The sequence below is a fragment of the Phragmites australis genome, chromosome 15, assembly GCF_958298935.1.
Source record: "Phragmites australis chromosome 15, lpPhrAust1.1, whole genome shotgun sequence".
Taxonomy (NCBI): Eukaryota; Viridiplantae; Streptophyta; class Magnoliopsida; order Poales; family Poaceae; genus Phragmites; species Phragmites australis.
The window spans coordinates 4,064,249-4,083,834 of record NC_084935.1 but is presented as its reverse complement, the minus strand read 5'-3'; the positions used below and the strand labels follow the sequence as shown (position 1 = coordinate 4,083,834).

Sequence of the window (19,586 nt, the reverse complement as noted above, 5' to 3'; positions counted from 1 at the left end):
CTCTCCAATCCACTTAACTCGCGTTCCCACGCCTCGCGTCCGCTCCCCTCCTCCCTCTCTCTCTCTCTCTCTCTCTCCTGCTTTAAACGCTCCTCCGCTCGAAGAGAGCACCCCAAAAACATGGCAGAATAAAGCGGCAGCAAATCTTCTTCCGCGGCGCTCGAATCCGCCGCTCCGAATGGACCCAGGGTACAACCCGCGGACGGTGGAGGAGGTGTTCCGGGACTTCAAGGGCCGCCGCGCCGGCATAATCCGCGCGCTCACCGCTGGTAGGCGATTGATTCGTTCAAAAATCGAATTTCCTGGCCAGAGATGAGGAGTTTTGAAATCCCTGCTATCTGTGGCGGGATTTGTTGGGTTCTTGGGTGGTCTGGTGACTTGTTTTTACTGGTTGTTGCTGCAGATGTGGAGGATTTCTTCCAGCAATGCGACCCGGGTGAGTGGATTCTCGCTAACAACTCCGGTGTAGTGTCCGGTTGCTTTGTCTTTTCCAGGTTTAGTTGGTCCGCGCTTTAGAACTATGCATGCAATGCGTTTTTTTCAGTTAGGGACGAGTGTTTCTCACAATCGAGTCAGTTTTTCAGTTTCGCATCTGGGTATACGCTTAACTGAGTGTTACTGTATGCACCCTAGAAATACTAGGCTTATCTACTATACTTTGAATCCAAAGATTAAAGGACCAGAACTCTGCAGTGTGAACCCATGTAGGAGACTAGGAGCAGCAATAGAGTATTCAGTGCTACATGATGCCCTCAGAATTTGAAGTACATGGACAGAGGGACTTAATTGTTGGATTTAATAAGAAGTGTCCTACTGACTCTGAGGGGAGGGTGGAGCTGTGGAAGGTCTTAGCTGCAGCATGGCCAGCAATGGACGGTTCAGATTAATCCAAGCTTCCCTGGTTGCTCAAATTGGATGACTGTTAAGACCTTCTTAAGCTCCTTTCATTAGGACCTATAATCTGTTGCTCCCACTTTTACGTACCATGTGGTACTGTGGTGTATGCTTATATGAGTGCCCTTCAAAGCTGGCCGAGCAGAAATATTTTACTGGGCTGGAAGGCGCCACATATGTAGGGGCGTATTTTTGAGTTTGGGTTGTTGTGGTTCAACATCAGTGGGTCCTTGTTGGTAGGTGGGGTGTGATTCTTCTGGCCTAACAATGATTCATGTAGTTCTTTTGACTTGGAAGGGTCTGCTACATGCCTGCGATAATAGGAGCTGACCCCGTGGTGGTTACTGAACTTTTCTACCCATGGGTACAGTTCTACTGTTGCATAGGCCATAAAGCAAAAATCAGTGCTGTTGGGATGAACTAGACGATGCCATGATGGTGCAGCTTAACTATATGATGACTTAGTGGTGGGGAACTAGCTAACATTCCCTTTTCCACTTATTTCATGACATTACTTCCCTCTGCTCAGTGTACTGCATTCCATTGCTTCACTTTGATGCCCGCAAGCCTCACAAATGTTATGAACACTTTATTGTCACACTTGAATGCGGGGGAAAGCAGGGAGAGCATTGTCATGAAGATCCTTAATGTTTGTCGATTCTCATGGAGATCCTCCATCATTCATCAATTCTCAAGCTGTCTTTGTCTGGATTAGATCTTTGTTTGGTGTTTAAGATGCTTAGATTAAATCACAAGCTGTTCCACTGATGACTAATGTCCCTGAGTGTCCCAGTGGAAGCATAGTGTTTAGTGAACATTGTACCTTTTGGTTGGCACTACGACTTGTGAACAAGTGTCTTTCTCCATTTAGAGGAAGGTATGGATGGAGGGAAACTCATTGACAATTTCAAACAAAAATGATTCTTTAGTACATGTTAGAAAAATGATTTAAGATTTGATAGTCTGCTTTGATGTTTTTTGGAATGTGTTTGGAAGGTTACCTGTGGGTTTTCTCTTATTTTAAAATAGAGCAGTGGTACACGTACGAAGATTTTTTTCACGAACCGTTTGCTAAACAATCATGAGGAACCCAGCATCGTAATGTCGTTTGCAACTAATCAACCAGCAATTAATGCAATTCCTACTTACACGTTGATGACAAACCGTTAGTACATGATTAGTAAAAAAATATTAAGTATGTATACCATTTCCGTTTAAAATAGATGTGAAGTGATCATATTTTACATAACTGAGTTAGTTCATGTTCATGTTCTGATCATTTTTGGGAACGAGCCATAGCTCGGGTGGCATCGGTGCCGGGGTGCGTCCGAGCCCGCTTGCGTTCGACTCTTGGAGTTGGTGCGGGTGCTCACCTTCGGGTGGGGCTGGGTGTCGGCTCGTTCGGTCAGTCCTCAAGTAGAGAAGAGGCTGACCATGCCAGGGTTCGAGCGCCTGGATAGACCTTGGCTTGTCCCTGGTCCCATGGCCTCCAGGTGAGGCTAGGGGGCATTCTACTCCCTACCCCCTTATATTAAAAAAAAGACTCGACCAACCTAGGAGGAACTAGGTGTAATTGTAAATAAGAAGAAATAGGCACCCAAATTCGCGTCGAAGAGGATTCGCACTTGGGTAGTCTAGGCGTACATCCACACCCTTAACCAACTGAGCTAGGCTCAGTTCCTCCTACCCCCTTATATGTTCTGATCATTTTGATCCATATATTTTTTTCAATGAAACGTCTACTGATCATGTTATAAGTAATTGCAGCAGATATATTTGTCCAGCCTAGCATGACCATGTGTTCTCCTCTGCAGAAAAGGAAAACTTATGCCTCTATGGGTTTCCCAATGAGAATTGGGAAGTAAATTTGCCTGCAGAAGAGGTGCCACCTGAGCTCCCAGAACCTGCATTGGGCATCAACTTTGCACGAGACGGAATGCAGGAAAAAGATTGGTTGTCCATGGTTGCTGTACACAGTGATGCATGGTTACTTTCTGTTGCATTTTACTTTGGTGCTCGATTTGGTTTCGATAAAAATGACAGGTTACTTTCCATTCTATCTTTTGGAATTGAGACTGCAGTTTCTTCATCTTCTTTTACTACTTGCCTTTCTCTTCTATCTGTGAAGTTCCCACTTTATATGTAGCTTTCCTACAGACATGTAATGATTAATCTGTAAACTTTTGGACCCAATTTTGGCAGCTGATGGATCTGGAAAACATCATTGAAATGATAATTACTACCTAAACGTGGTGAATAAAAAAACCAGGATAGTATGCCATCTGCTGGGAATTATTTGGCTTACTAAAAGAATGACATGGTTAAATTGCATGGAATAAAAGTTAATCAAACCTGGACTGGAGTTTCTGTGAAGCAATTTGAAAATTGGCTTGAAAAATGTTGAACTTGCACAGTGGTATTGTGAAACAATTCCTATCGTTTTTCAATGTTAGGTCATGTTTTGCTAGGGCTAGGGTTATCAAGGGAGACAACTGATCAGCTTTGTACTTATTGACTCTAAATTATTTTAAAGAGAATGTTTTTTGGTTGGTAAACTTTCAGTACCACTTGTGATGGTAATGTTCTTGGGGTAGTTGTTCTGGTATTGAGGAGATGCAGAACATAATTTTATGGTTTATGTTATTGGCATATCTTGACGAGAACTGTTTAAGTCTGGCATTATTTGTAGTTCTTACCACTACTTGGCGTGATGTGTCACTGACACTCACCTGTTGCTATTATGCAGGAAGCGCCTGTTTGGTATGATTAATGAGCTCCCCACGATTTTTGAAGTTGTTAGCGGGAAGAGTAAAACCAAGGCACCAAGCAATAATAACCATAGCAATAACAAATCCAAGTCCAACAACAAAACGGTACTGCTTATTCTCTAGATATGCCTAACATGACTCCGCCTTAAGTGCAACTAATCGTGAAATCCATCCACACAGTTCAGCAGTGTGACACTTGCTTCTTCTTTGATCTGTTCAATTCATTTGTTCATTATCTCTTGCATCTAATGAATCCATTTGTTATCTGTTTGAACTTGTGTATCTCTTGAACAGTACTGAACCAAAAATTGAACTGTTTGTTGCCACTTATATAACATTTAGTTATGTGTAAATGTATGCCATTTTCCGACATGGCATGGCTTACAGCGCATTGATTGGTAAAGCTATGAAAGTAATTTTTTTTTGATGAATCTATTACTGTTACTTTCACTCAGTCTATATGTTTGCTCATTTTAGCAGTCTGAAATTCTGCACCTTGTCCAAATCTAGGTATTGCTCATATTAGCAGTCGAAATTCTGTATCTTGCCCAAAAGTACATAGGTATGATTGGCTCACATTGCATCACCCCCCGCTCTGAAAATGCAGAAATCATCAGAGCCTAAGGTGAAGCAGCCAAAGCCGCCGCCGCCCCAGGTGAAGGAAGAAGACCCCGCCCCCACGGAGGAAGGCCCAGCCGAGGAGGAAGACGGCGTCGGCGGTGGCAGCGAGGGTGAGCACGGGGAGACCCTCTGTGGCGCTTGCGGGGAGAGCTACGGCCCCGACGAGTTCTGGATCTGCTGCGACATCTGCGAGAAGTGGTTCCACGGCAAGTGTGTCAAGATCACTGCCGCCAAGGCGGAGCACATCAAGCACTACAAGTGCCCGTCCTGCAGCGGCGGCGTTGGCGGCAACAGCAACAGCAAGCGAACCCGCCCGTCCTAGGGTGGCAGTCCTAGGGTGGCGGACGAGCTAGTTGGTTAGCAGAGCTGTTGCCGTAGTTGCAATGGCTGTGACTTATGTGTAAACTTGTTTTAGTTGTGCCATTTGGCTGGGCAATGTAACTTGGCTTTAAGTAGATTTACTGTTTAGCTGGATTTCATCAGGAATTCATTTGGCATTTGCTCTCTTCATTTGATCATTTGACCTGTGCAGAGGCCACTTGCTCGCAAGGTTCAGATGCAACCACGTACTGCTTGCTTTGCGCGAGTTTAGTCATTTGATGATATGATCATGTTTTTCCAATTTGATGGTGTCCTTGAGCATCTCAGAGCAAGAAAAGGCCTTTACAGAGCCAAGTTCAGCAAGCAGACGAACTTTACAGAGCAAGAGAAATGATTTGTCTAGCCTATTCCAACGGTTGGCGACCAAAATTGACATGTCATAGTCTAGAGTTTAATTAGATTATCAAATATTTTAATGGCCAAATCATTGGGCTTTATTTGTTTCAATTCGGTTGTTATTAACAATTAGCCGAATAAAATTGTCTAGTTTATTAGTGATTTGGCTGATGATTAATTGGGCTTGATGATTAGCTAATTTAGTTGTTAAATGAACCTGTGAGTAAAAGATAGATTATATCCTAGGGAATATAGAGTGCATACTCGGCTGGTTGTGAAACGAATTATTAAGAATATTTAGGAACTTCATGGCCGAGTAGAAATATATCACGTCAAGGGATATATGTGGAGAAGAAAGACAAGAAGCAAATATATGTACAGATCGGCACCATGAATTTGAAGGTTGATGAGAGCGTCCAGGTACAGCACTTCCGACCAGGAACAACAACTCAATCAGTGAACAGTACTCAACTAGCGGAGGATAATACTTCTGACCAAATGAATAGAAACTCGGACCAAATAAACAATAACTCTAACCAATGAAAAATAGCAACTCTCAGCCAGATGAATAGTACTCCGATCAGTGAAGTACGCTACCTCTGATCGGATGAATAGTGCTCTGATCAGTGAACAGTACTACGGACTGAAACAGTGTTTACGACCAATGAACAGTACCTGTGACCGGTGAATATGAAAGTCGAACTATAATAAAGAATATTCGAGATAGCACATATAGGAGTATATGTGCTTAACTAGAGAAGATATATTAGTTATAAAAAATTTAGAGATTAGAAGGCAAACCAAATCATATCTGTAAGTCCTATTCAGTTTGCGTTAGAAATTCTAATTTTATATGGTTAAAACATGTCACCTTTTAAATATAAAAAAGTCATGATCGATTAAAAAAGTCATGTAGTCTTCCTCCTTACTCATCCTGCTGCTACTTGTTTTTATATCCCAACGAGGATGCCCTAACAGGATCTCTTCCAAATACGATTTGCTAATAAAGGCCCAAGATCTCTTTCAAATACGATTTGCTAATAAAGGTCCGTCGTCGTAGTGACAGGCTAAGTGCCGCTCGTCAGATTAGTTATCTTTTAACTGTTTGCTCGTAAATCGATTGTTTATCACCATAAAAATATAATAGTTATCGTCGTTGCTAAACCCTCTGCACGTGATACTATGGAATGCACACGGAGTGCTCAATATTAGCGTGGCAACTTTCGCGTCAACACCAACATTTGGTCACAAGCATGCGAAAGAATTTACATTAAAAAGCAGTCCATTTTTGTTATGAACAGAAACAATTACCCATGTTGCAACACACGTTGTAACCAAGGGAACAGCTCAAGATGGTGATGTAGGCAAACGAGCAAATAACACAACCAACAATATTTGTAGATTCCTCAGATAGTAGACACGTGAAGCATAAAATGTCAATGTGTTTTCCTTCGTAAGGTTACATATCTTCATGCTTCGGTCCCCAGCGAAATTGTAGTATTCTGTTCCATCACTCTTCGGCCCCCAGCGAAATTGTAGATTAGGCACCTAAAACATTATTTTCATGCTCAAATTACCCATGCATACAAGCATCACCTTACCCCAGCAAATGATGACCAACTTCTCGGAGGAGCTGATAAATGTCCCGAAAGTAACGCTCCAGAAAGTAGCAATTGGAGCCAATTCTAGCGTACATCATCCTGCAGGTCAACAAGTGGTTCAAAATGTGAAATACAGATAAAAAAATTGCATGTAAAAGCCGTTCCGACAGCTATAAACTGCAGTAGTGTAAACATAGAAGCATGCAAGCTAATGGATAGCACACAGAAGACTGAAGAAAACTATTTCTCAATATCATGGAAACAGGTAATGGTGGTGCACAAATACAGAAATGTTTCAGGGACATGAGAGGAAAATGATTGTTGGAGAAAGAAGATAAGCTTAACCCAACTGCCCACTTTCCTCAGATTGATATAGCAGGAAACACTTTCGGCAAAAGACGCATAAAAATTGCGTAAAGCCGATACACACTATCCTGCAGGACAATACGACTAAAATGAAGACATCATATAACTTGGAAAGAGAAAATTTCATGTTGACCACAATCCTACATATGGGCTATTAATCATAATGTAATTGATCCATTGGGAAATATAAAGAACAATTGTAACAAGTATATTATGATTTGTTCATCACCTAAAGAAATGAGATGACTTGCCTAGAAGACATGCCAAGTGAATCACCATACATCAATTAGAAGAAACAAATCCAATACCATAGCGAGGAAAAAACATAAAGAATATATTGGTTGCCACTGTTTGCAACTTCAAAAAGTAAAGCTCTTTTTACTTGCGACAATGTTAATAATAAACATTACACAGACGCAAAACTGGACCATATAAGCATCTCACCTAAACTTGATCACTCCAAGCAACTGGGATTTCTGCTGCAAGAGGCCTCAAGAGCTCATCCTCATCCTTAGGGGGTGTGAATTGTAACAAGATCAGGTAACGGTATGGTTCGCCCTTGCTTGCCCTTTGGATCCCAGTCAAGCATAATCTTAACCTTGATACCCAGCACACCCTGGAGGCAAGTTAAACTGGAACAATAGTGCCAAAAACAAGCTAGAGATACAACGACATCAGCTTATGATTCAACCACAGAATAGCATCAAGTAACAAGCATCAAACCTGTCTTAGAAGAACATGCCTCAGAGCTGAGTCAATAAAAAAGGTCGACAGGATGACCAGAAGAAATCATATAACCATCCTTGAACTTCATGGATTTAGCACGTTGGGCCCTGAGCTTGCCACTTACAATAACCTGGAAATATAAAAGGCTTATCAATACATGGATGCAGAGAATTTGAGGTCTGATAAGAACTGCACAGATTTGGGTTTGCAGCAGGACCCATACCTCAGCCCTTAGCACCGCTCTCCATGACAACCTGAGAACACCATAGCATGCCCTGGCAAACGAACAAATTGATTTAGTCACATGAAAAGACTATATGCATAATGGAAATAAAAGGTGCATAAAGGGAGCATCCTAGCAACATGAAAATTTTAGTTCAGAGACCAACCAAAAAGCTAGCTAAGTATTGCCAATCGAAACAGAACAAACAAACCGAAGATTCTAAGTGCCAATAAAAATAATGTGGCCAACCAGAAATACATCAGAAGCCTGCCAACAGAGCTTTAAGAAGAAAAATTCTAGTTGGCACAGGTGATATAGTCATCTTCCGACACAAAGTTGGCACAGAGTGACCTATTTGCTTTATAGATGACATGACCTACACGAATGCATTAGTTCATAATTATACATGTTCATGTCCCTCCAGCGCTTAATTAATGGAATAGTAATAAATCCATCCAAAGTTTAAAAAATGCAATAGAGGGCGGTGGTCAATTTCGTCACCATCAAACACAGGTCTGGCACAGCAATGAGCCAAGCCTGCTGTGAAAGTGACTGCGACCATGTAGCGGTACTGCAATGCATAACAAAACAACGTAACACTACAACGTCAAGGATAGAGCACGACCTTCGAACGGCTAGGCCACCGAGGAGCTTGTAGCGGAGCGACTCGGCCTGGGCAATGGCGCAGAGGCCGCGGTTGTTCACTTTCTCAGCATAGAGCTCTCTATGCCGCCCTCCGGAAAGTTGAAGCGCTTCTGCACCACAGACGTCAGCTCCCGGATCCTCCTGCCCTTCTCGCCTAAGTGACATCGGAACCTCAGATTCAGCATCCAAAGAACTTAGAAACCAATCAAACTTTTTACCTGTTCTGATAGGAATGGGGGATGCAGAGACGTGCGTACCGAGGACGTTCTGGGTGCGGGTGGCGGGGATGATGATCTCGGTGCGCATGGGGGTGACGCGGACCTCGACGCCGGAGTAGCCGTCCTCCGCGAGCTCGTGGGTCAGCATCTCGTTCAGCTCCGCGAAGAACACGCCATCCGCCACGAACTGCGAGCGCGCGAACGAGCAAACGACACATCAGACATCAAATCCATTAGTCAGGCAAGCCGAGGCTTCCGCTTCTTGCTGATCGCGTGAGTCGCCATTGGAGGAAGGATGGGGGAGAAGCCGCCGGCGCAGCGGCGAGAGGAGCTGCGGCGGCGGAGGAGGATTATTTTAAACCCTAGATTTGGTTGTGAAATGAGCGGAAGGAATGCTATTATATATATGGGAGCAGGATCGGACGGTAAGGGTTTGCTTCGGATTTTTTTCAGATCAGCCCCTGACTTCCTTCGAATTTTTGTTTACAGGGATCCAAACAGTGTGAACTGTCAAGTCATAGAAAACCAATTTGACGAACAGTGCTCGAACAAAATAATAAATAATTTCTCAAAAGAGACAGATAAAGAAAATGCTGTTTGCAATGGAAGATTTTGGTATGAATGTATAATGAGAACATACTATTTTGATAGAAGAGCAAAGACGGGATGAAAATGGGGATTTCTAGAGGGCATTATAATATAGGGGGCAAGTGGGTGGTTTAGGTGAGTAGAAAAAAAACCCTAAACCAACTTATCTTGGGATGATGATCCACTATTGGATCAAACAACTATTTTTGTGAAATGACATTGCTCCTCACGTGTATATGAGGATTAAGGTGGAGAAAAAAACAATCTTTTTCATTCCTCAAAACAAATAAATGGGATAGGTTCAGAGTTAATATCGGATAGTCTGTGGAGATCCGATTCCTCAAAACAAATACCTAGAACTGTATCTCAAAGGTCGCAGAGATACCGACAAAAGGGTACTTTCTGCAAAACAAATATACAGAGGCACTGAAGTACATTTCTTTTCCTGTCAGATGACAAACTGAACTGATTAACCCTGTTCATAACACGAACATCAAACCATTCTCCACCATGATAGCACGAATCCCAGCAAAATAACACTAGGCAAACAGTGCAAATCGAAAGGCAGGCTAAACTATACAAAGGTGCTCAAGTTTGCACATTAATACAGCATGCCCAATGGCACATACACCAGTTTTGAATCAACACTTCAGCTCAACTACTAAACCAGTACAATATAAGCTGAAAGCTCACTGAGCCTTGGCAACCGGTTCGAGGGCTTCAATCATGACAACACTGTTTCCCCTGATAACCTGCAGAAGATGTTACTTATCAGTACTATATTATGTCATCAGAACAATTTGACACAAGTATTTTCATTCCAAAGGTACTGTGACGGAGAAAATTCTGATAGAGAAAGTTTGCCTAATTATCAGGAGGCAAGCCTCATCGATTGAAAACAAGGAGGCCAAAAAAGACAATTACTCACCACCATCCCTATGTCATTCTTTTCATTTCCATTGACCTCCACTGTGTTGTCCACGACCAAATTCATAAACTGATCAAATCCCCGAAGTGTGCCAATGACAACACGGTTTGCATTCAGCTTGACTGGCAAAATTGAGAGAGCCAGTGAGTAAATAACTCATTGAAGCATTGAAAAAAAATACAGACTATCGGCATTGCAACATCATTTAAGAAGATTATTATGCACAAAACCATTAAGAAGTAACCAGACAAAATCTGATTGAAGCTCACTCAGTTTTACAAGGAGGAATTGAAGGTCCGTTTAAGATAAGTACATAGTATGGAAAGACTGTGTCATCGTCAATGTATTTATTTATTTTTTGATAGGCATCATCAATGTATTTAGGTACCTTACTCTAAACACCATGCCCATATGAGATAATAATACCATCAATAGCTTTATCAAGCACCACGCCCATTAATTCATAAAAGATTACAGTGTGACAATACCATTAGTAATCAAAATTTAGCACTTTCATAGACACACAACTATGTTTAGTTGTCACACCGATTTCAACCATGGTACCACTACAATGCAATAGTAAGACCAAAGAGTTCAATTAGCAGCAAAAGATTCAATTAACGAATTAAAAAAGGGCATCAGTAGTCAAGTACAGATATGGATCTTAATGCTTGCTGCATGCGCATATCAGAAAAGTAAAATTTCAAGGGGGCAAAAGTACTTTATCATTTTCTCAAGTACAATATGTTGTTTCTTGTATGGAATGCAGGCCAAGCGCCCAAGCCATAGATAAGATAACATTCAGAAAGTAAACACAATCACTTCATCTATGATCTCTGCCCAAAACAGTTAGCATAGTCCTACACTCCTAATTGGCCTTTGACTTGGGGTGAATACAGCTGTTTTCCACCCAAGCATGCCAATCCAATCATCGAGCTGCCCTATCAGAGTAACTATGATAAAAAGCTTCAGTTGGAATTAAATCCATAGCTTTTCAAATAAGTTCATAATTTAGAGCAGTCCATCAATATTGAGGAATGAAAAATGAGAGATGCATGACAAAGACAGAGCATACTTATACAGAGCAACAAAACAATGGCAACTATACACTAAAAAAAGACCCAGAACACGACAACAAGCTCCAAAGAAAAAAAAAAGACTGCACATGACACAATGTGCACAAATATCTGAATGAGTAACCTGGCAGATGTAATACATATGTCTAGGAAACAGAACAAAACAGTAAACGCCCTATTAGAGTAACTATGACAAAGAAGCATCATTTGGACAATGAATCCATAGCTTTGCTAAGATATCATCATTTAGGGCATTTACAGCACAATGCCAAACGCTGCAAAGCTGAACAATAGAACACACATTTGCGTACTACTGACATATGCATATTCATGGTAAGCTAATGAAAAGTGTATTTCTTCAGATAATAAATTTTGGAAGGAAATCACTGATAATGGTCAATTGCGCCAACACAGAAACTCCTGATAAGTAGGACACAGTACAGGGCATTACAAATCAACAACCCCTATATTTCTCTGATTGACCCTATAAAATCCAAAATATACCAGTTGCCAACGACATACGATGCCCGACCAACATAAACCTAGTATGCTTACAACCTAGCACATCACCCAAACTTCAACTTTCTTTCTTTTTAACAGCACGCTATGAAGACCATGTAATACGGGCGCTTACATAACCTCGGAAACTAAACAGCTCGCGACTTAGCAGTGCATAATTAACACGAGGACTAAAAATCGCAGGATCGAAGTAAGCGGACTTACTCTGGAGCTTCTTGTCCATGTACCTGCGATTGACCGAAACAAAAAAAAATCGGATTAAAATCCCACCAAAACCACAGGAACATCGGCAAAATAGATCGAGCTCGAGATGATAGGAGCGGCGCAATTACTTCTTCAGATCCGGAGGCTGCCCCGATCGGCTCATGGCGACTCCCGAACGAAGGACCTAGAAGCTTCTCCGTCCAGCCAAACCCTAAGCCTTCATAAGACGATGTAGCCGCCGCCGCCGCCGCCGAACCCAGCACCCTAATAATGCCCGGGAGCTGGGATAGGCCGCATCTCGATTAAGACGACACTGACATGCGGGACCGGCTTCCAGACCAGAGTACGAGATATAATCGAAATAATACTAACGGCAGGGGTCTTTCTGCAAAACTCCTTCACCGGATCGGCCCGGCCCGGCCCGGCCCACCACGGCGCACGCGTGCGAACTACGAGCTCCTCTGAGCTCTGAATTCGATCGCGTGCGGACTGCGGAGTCCACAGGGCGAGAAGAGATGCGAGCAGGGGCCTCCGCCGGCTATGTGGGCCCCAGCTCCCGCGGCCACGAAGGTTCCCCGGGGCGGCGCAGCCGGAGATTATGCGGGCGGCGGAGAAGGACGACAGCTACGCCGCCCACGTCACCGAGGCCTACCACGACGCCTTCCGCCACCTCTTCGGTGCTGGGAGAATCTCTAATTTGTATTGAACATCGCTTTATGTTTTGCAATTGATGGTGATTTGAGGTGGTTTGGCTTGTGCTTTGTGGTGCCAATGATGATGGTGCAGGTACCAGGGTTGTCGTTGCTTACCAGAACGAGGTGAGAGCTACTTGGCTCTTTTGGCATGTTCTTCTACTACTTAAGTACGTAATCAATGGCAATTGATACTTGAAAGGATTCACGTGGACCGATTATGGTCCGGTAAACACGTTTTGGGCATTGGTTGCAATGGAAGTTTGTGAATGCCCGAATGGTTTATAGCGTCTGTATGGGATACATGCTTTCATATGGAGGCATGAGCCTATCAGTGTTTGGGATTGTTTGGGTGCTGGTATTTGAAAACCGTTCAGCTATTGGGTTGTCTGTGGTATTGGATGTTTTTAGATTTAGAAACTTGGTCTAGTTGTTGGAACTGTGAAGTTTGTTGAACACCTAGTTAACTTGTTTGCTTGGAGAAAAAATCTTAGTCAAATGACATGCTTTCAACACTTGCAATTGGGTAACCATTGTTATAGTGGGTACTTAAAAACTGTCAACCTATAAATGTCTGGAGTCCTTGAACTTTGTTTTGGAAAAGAGGTGTTTAGCGGATATAGCTACTCTGCTTTTCATTGCAAACTGTTAATGTTCGTGAGGTAGTCAGCTGATGCTTATGGTGTTGTATTTAATACTTCACGATTAATGCTGCAAACTGATTGTTGATCAAATAATGTGAAAATGGCACTTGAAGTATATGTCATCTCAGTAGAGTAGGGTGGTTGTTGCATTTGATAAAACAGCTGAAAGGCCCTTTCTGTTTATTTGAACCACATGAAATTATTCCATATAGTTGCCTTATAAAGTATGAATTTGAGCATCAATTTTCCTGCCCTAGTATTTGCTACTTTTGTCAGTGGTTAGTATATTGTTCTTATAAGTTATAAAATGTGGCAGTAACTTACATTAATTTTGATCTTTCACAGATAAAATTGCTTGGTCAGTCCCTTTATTACTTTCTGACAATTGGTTCAGGCCAGCAAACCCTCGGAGAAGAATATTGTGATATATCTCAGGTCATAGTGCCTTTTCTTCTTCAGCATTATTATTTTTTCTGTCAGAAAGGACGAAACTTTTCTGCTGTGCGCTATTTGATTCAGCAGTATGCTTTTATTGTTGCTGCTGCTCTGTTGATTTAAGTTTTTGAATCTTATCATGCTTCATCAAATTTGCCTCTAATACTATAGATTTCATGTACATATCCATTGGACACGTGCTATAGTTTTGTTTTGCATAGCAGTAACAAAAATCATGGGACAAGGCCATTTGAACCTCCTAAACTTGTGTAGAAGTCCACTAAGACCTTGAACTAAAACAAGTTATTGTACCCCCTAAACTTCAAATACCAGAGCGCATATCCCCATAGTATGGTTTTGGGGGCAGAAATGCCACCGTGGACAGGCATGGCCAAATTTTCTCTCTCTTAGCACACATCCACCCTCCACCGGCAAAAAAAGGTGCCCGAGTACCCAGCTCTGTCCACCGGATGAACTTGTTCCCAAAAATAGATTGATGAAGTAAACATGACTTTCTATGGAGAGTTTACTTTGCACCTGAGTTAAGCAAAACACTGAAAGATCCCACCAAGCAAAAAATAAGGGAAGACTAAATGTAATGGCTAGTGAAATGATCAAATTTATTTGTTTTATGTTGTAGAAATTTAAGGCCCATAAAAGAGTTATTCTCAATAATGCAATGCTATTATGCTGACGTTGGCCATGTTGTAATTGAACTGTTCAGGTTGCAACCTTGCATGGCCTTCCACCTACATCTTCTTGGTGGATCCTTTTCATTTTGTACCAAACAATTGTGCCCTATCTTGCTGAACGGATAAGGTTTTGAAGTTATAGTTTGTCACGGTCCTTCAACCATTATTCTCTGGCAAAAAATGGCTGATTGGATTTTTTTTTTCTTCCACGATTTTTACAGCTCCAGAATTGTTGCCCGTGGCATTGCCCTCAATGAATCACAGTTTGATGATCATCCTGAAGTGATAATTCTAGTAGTGGCATTGCACAATCCGCCACAAATATTGATATTCCTACGAGAAGCTTGAGTGGTTCTGCTTTGTCAAGGTTAAGAGGCCAAGTTCATGCCTTGTCGCAATGGGTTCTTCAGAAATGGCCGTCGGTACGAAATTGTTCTAGTTGCTGTTTTCCATCTGTATTTTATCAGTGGAAAACCTCTCCAGATTCACTCTTTGAGAAATTTTATTCAAAGCTTGTGTTTGTATTAGCACTACAAAGATGTTTTTTCTTGCCTAATACCTCTTTGCTGTCTACTATCTGTTCTTAGATGCTGCCGTTTGCTCAGGATTTTATACAGTTAGCTATCCGGACAAACCTAATGCTCTTCTATTTTGAAGGTATGTCATGTGCATTAGACTATGTAAAATTTTCTTTTCATTTGTAGATAGAATTTAATGCCAGGATTGTGAATTTGTGATGGGTTAGGGTAACAACTGAGGAGTTCTCTTTTTGGCATCCTGCTTGATCACCTTAAACTCATGAAAGCTGAACTATATGTGAACTAGTAGGAAAATAAAAATGCCCAGACTGGGCCTTAACAATAAAATCAACTAATCTGGTTTGTCATAAGCTATCTAACATAACATGTCAAAAGAATTGTGCAATGCACTGTCAAGATCTGCTGCATATCAGAAGTTTAGAACACTTCATAGTGTCCTAGAAAATAGTTTCTGTGGTACTCAAAAGTCATTCATTCAATGCATCAACAGTTGACTACAACATCTTGGTAATAGTGTACCTTAAGGCTTAACAAGTGTGGTGACACTGATTCATTAATAACTGATCATATCTTTACTTTGTATGCTCCCTTTGCTGTAGGATTATATTATCATTTGCCAAAGCGAGCAGCTGGTATTCGTTATGTATTCATTGGCAAGCCAATGAATCAGAGGCCTAGATATTTTTTTACCTCTTTGCTCATCTACTTTATCTAATACAACACGGACTTGCATACACTACAAACAAATCAGACAGATCTCAATTTGTTATCAAATGAATTTGAGAATGCAGATCTCAATTATTTTTTATTATCTTCACATAAACTACTTCCCTTTGAAAGCTTCAAATTCTCTGGCAGATAAAAATTAACACAAAACATTTTGCAGGTACCAGATCTTGGGTATTTTTCTGTTGATTCAGTTGTGTATTCTTGGCGCTGAGAGACTCCGAAGAAGTAATCTATCGTCAATAGCTAGTTCCATTAACCAAATACCATCCGGAAGTTATCCATCATCTACAGGTGCACTCTCTTGTCCTGAATTTACCAAACCATTTTCTTGGGTCTTATGTTGAATCTTAGAGTTTACTTGCTTACAATGATACAAATATTTAAGTGTTGATTTCTGTTTTTGTCTCTGTTTTTGTCAATGGTGAACCAGGTCGAGGCATCCCTGTTCTAAACGAAGATGGAGATATCATCAGTGACATCCACAGTGGTAAAGCTGCAGATATGGCTTCTCATTCAGAGGTATTTACTTCGTCAGATAAATATCGAGTTTGAATGATTATTTTAGTGTAGTACAGGACCTTTAGAAAATCATATTATACTCCATTTACTAAACCAGATTTGTACGGACGTCAACAGGTTACGTACACGTGGCAGGCCAATTTATTTCAGAAAACAAGCAGTTGAATGCACGGATGTTACATTTAAAGATTATGGATTGAGTTACATATGCTTTCAACCACCATTCTTCAATTATTCATGTGTTATTTACTGCAGTTATACATGGATTTGGGTAATGCTTACATTGTACCGTATGTCTATTGTTCAGGCTTCCAGTGGTAAGAGCAAATGCACCCTCTGTCTCGGTACCCGGCAAAATCCTACTGCCACAACCTGTGGACATGTCTTCTGCTGGTAAAATGTGTTTTTTTGATTATCATGTTTTGAAAGATACAAACTAATCTTCATCCTTGCTCCCTCTCCTGAATGGTTTGATAACTCATCACATACCATGCAGGAATTGCATAATGGAGTGGTGCAATGAGAAGCCTGAGTGCCCCCTATGCAGAACTCCTATTACTCATTCGAGTTTGATTTGTATATATCATTCATATTTCTAGCACATCATTTCTCACAGTAGCAAGGGATCATAGTATTCTCCGCTGGCATAGACATGATGATTCTAGACCATAGTTCGGTAAAAAATCTGTATGCTGAAATGGTTTAGTATACTGAAAGAGAAAGAAGAGTACATAGAGCACTTCAAGAGGTTGAAGATCAGACAAAGCTGCTATGGCATTATGCTATAGAGCTGAATTGTCAAAGAGCGCTAGAGACCAGACTCCAAACTGAGTAGAAATTATTTATTTGTACTGCGAACATATTACCTTATATATGTAAGTTTTGTACACCAATGTGAATTTTGTAGAGTAGAAAAAAATGAAGGAATGAACGAATCATATTGCTAATTTAGAAATCTGGTATTTCAATTTCCGTTGCACCTGGATCAGTTTATATCTTTTTTTTGCTGATCTGTTTTCACGCCCATGTTTGGAGGGCGTGGTTAGCTAGCACATTGAGACATTGGCTATCGCTCCAGTGAGTTTCATCCGTTCTCATGCCCGCTCCAGTTGCACTCAGCGTCTGGCTATGTTGGAAATCACATCGGCTTGCTTTGCTTATTCAAAACCAGTAAACTGTTGCCAATTTGCTGGCTGTAGCTTCCGGAAGATCGGTTGCCAATTCATTTTGCTGGGAGTTCCAGGAAATGGAATGGTTGATGCTCTGAGGTATTGTAGAAAATTCACCACCACTACAAATTTAAAATATCGTTTTCAAAGTGGTTTCTTTGTGTTGCAGGAAGCTGGTGAGATGCAGGCTGCTTAGTTCTTTTTTTTGTGACTGTACTTTGGTTCTCCAGCTTAGTGCTTCTCGGCTTGTTCTTTTTTTATCCTCGTAAAAATTCATGCAGTTTGACTGTATTTTGGCCAATGGTGCTTATCAAATATCGCCAATGGTGCCAGAAATCCATGGTGCTAGGCATAAATTTTCTTAATTTTTTTTAAAACACCAGTACAACTTCTAAACACATATACATACTTATACCATCATACATATACATTCATACAATATCTCCTGAATATTAAAGATACAAAGTTTAAAAATTTACAAAGTCACTACTATATCTCGTTGTCCAAATTTTGCCTTTTGTGAAGTAAATAAATAAGAAGCCTCTAGTACCACTGAACGTGCAGTACCCTAGCCTAATCCAGGTGCTACCACTACTGGAAAAAACCGCATGGGCGGGCTTTGACGCCCACCTGGCGTCAAACAACCCGAGCTATATCGCTCGGTCTCCTCTAAACGTAACGTAATGGATGATGCAGGTTCGCGCACAAAGCACACTGCGGTCACCAAACCAGTAACCGCAGCCGCCCCGTGCCGCTCGAGCTCACCATTATAAATCCAAGTTGCCGCGGGCATCTTCAGATCACTGTCTCACTGGCGCACTCAATTTTTAACCTCCCCTGCCTCAGACTAATCTAACCATGATTTGTCTCAAAGCCCTCTCATCCCCTGTCCACCTACCAACCCTCCGCCGCCTCAACCCCGCCTCCGCCCACCGCGTCGCCGCCGCTATGTCCTCCTCCTCCACCGCCGTCGCGGCCCCTGTCGAGCACATCGTGCTCATCAAGGCCCGCCCGGAGGCCGCGGCCTCGGGCGCCGCCGCGGCGATGGTCTCCTCGCTGCAGGCGCTCTCCACGCTCGTCCCGGGCCTGGCCTACATCCACGCGGGCCCCGTGCTGCGGCTCCGCTCCCCCGCCGCGGAGGCGCTGGGCCCCACCCACCTCCTCCACTCCCGCTACGCCACCAAGCAGGACCTGGCGTCCTACGCGGTGCACCCGGCCCACGTCGCCGCCGTGCAGGGGCACGTGCTCCCCAACGCGCTCGACACCACCGCCGTCGACTGGGTCAACGCCGTGCCGCTCCCGTCCCCCGTGAGCCCCGGCGCCGCCGTGCGGCTCACGCTCGCCAAGGTCAAGGAGGGGGTGGAGGTCGCGCAGCTCGTGGAGACGGTGGCTGCGGCGACGAAGGCGGCCGGGGAGGCGAAAGGCGCCAAGGTGAGCTTCGGGGAGAACTTCTCCCCCGCGCGGGCGAAGGGGTACCAGTTCGGGATGGTGGCGGTGTTCGACAGCGTGGAGGAGCTGGACGCCGTGGAGGGGGACGGGAAGGTCGAGGAGGCCAAGGCCGCGGTTAGGCCGCTTCTGGACGAGGTGGTGGTGCTCGACTTCGTCGTGGAGCCTGCTGGAGAGGCTCAGGCGGCGGCGAGCCTCTGAAAGTTTCAGGTTTCATCTCAGTTTCGACTGTCGAGCGTGTTGTTGATTTGGGAATAATGGACTCCTTGTGGTTGTCAACTTGTGAAATTGGGAATGACATTGGGATGAATAAGGATTGCTTCCCTTAATTAAGGATCAAACTAACAAGCTCTTGCCAGGATACTGCCTATGCGCTTCAAATTTTGCTGTGTCCATGCGTCCGGTGATTACTACAATGATCTAAGAAATCATTGAAATACATTGCTGTGCCCATTTATCCCCCTTTATTGTGGACTACCGCTTACTAGTACAAGTACACTCTGCTCATCCAGTTATAAATGACGTTCTACCATGTGATTTCATTTGAGTATCTACTATACATGGTTTCTTGAAAAGTAAATCACCATTTGAAAACTTGAAGCTACATTACTGTCACAGTTGCCTGTT

The 19,586-nt window shown here is 42.7% G+C and overlaps 3 protein-coding genes, 1 non-coding gene and 2 pseudogenes across 4 annotated transcripts; 3 read left to right on the top strand and 3 right to left on the bottom strand.

Moving 5' to 3' along the window:
• The first annotated feature begins 38 nt into the window (after positions 1 to 38).
• Positions 39 to 4,801, top strand: LOC133893222 (PHD finger protein ALFIN-LIKE 9-like). The gene is made up of 5 exons (XM_062334196.1): positions 39 to 269; positions 404 to 436; positions 2,709 to 2,937; positions 3,641 to 3,767; positions 4,270 to 4,801. The coding sequence occupies exons 1-5, from the start codon at positions 179 to 181 to the stop codon at positions 4,603 to 4,605; spliced, it is 816 nt and encodes a 271-aa protein (XP_062190180.1). The 5' UTR covers positions 39 to 178; the 3' UTR covers positions 4,606 to 4,801.
• A 1,453-nt stretch (positions 4,802 to 6,254) lies between these two features.
• Positions 6,255 to 8,996, bottom strand: LOC133893148 (small ribosomal subunit protein uS3y-like; annotated as a pseudogene).
• LOC133894232 (small nucleolar RNA snoR135) lies at positions 6,903 to 7,042 on the bottom strand. The gene has a single exon (XR_009905040.1). It is a non-coding gene; the product is annotated as a small nucleolar RNA snoR135 (small nucleolar RNA).
• Positions 8,997 to 9,783: 787 nt separating the features above from the next.
• Positions 9,784 to 12,410, bottom strand: LOC133893226 (probable small nuclear ribonucleoprotein G). The gene is made up of 4 exons (XM_062334199.1): positions 12,223 to 12,410; positions 12,095 to 12,117; positions 10,296 to 10,417; positions 9,784 to 10,119 (listed from the first exon to the last, which is right to left on the bottom strand). Exons 1-4 carry the CDS (start codon positions 12,255 to 12,257, stop codon positions 10,057 to 10,059), a joined length of 243 nt encoding a protein of 80 aa, XP_062190183.1. The 5' UTR covers positions 12,258 to 12,410; the 3' UTR covers positions 9,784 to 10,056.
• Positions 12,411 to 12,519: 109 nt separating this feature from the next.
• LOC133893221 (peroxisome biogenesis factor 10-like) lies at positions 12,520 to 17,233 on the top strand (annotated as a pseudogene).
• A 1,060-nt stretch (positions 17,234 to 18,293) lies between these two features.
• LOC133893225 (stress-response A/B barrel domain-containing protein UP3-like) lies at positions 18,294 to 19,320 on the top strand. Its single transcript, XM_062334198.1, has one exon. The coding sequence runs from the start codon at positions 18,372 to 18,374 to the stop codon at positions 19,158 to 19,160; it is 789 nt and encodes a 262-aa protein (XP_062190182.1). The 5' UTR covers positions 18,294 to 18,371; the 3' UTR covers positions 19,161 to 19,320.
• The last annotated feature ends 266 nt before the right edge of the window (positions 19,321 to 19,586 follow it).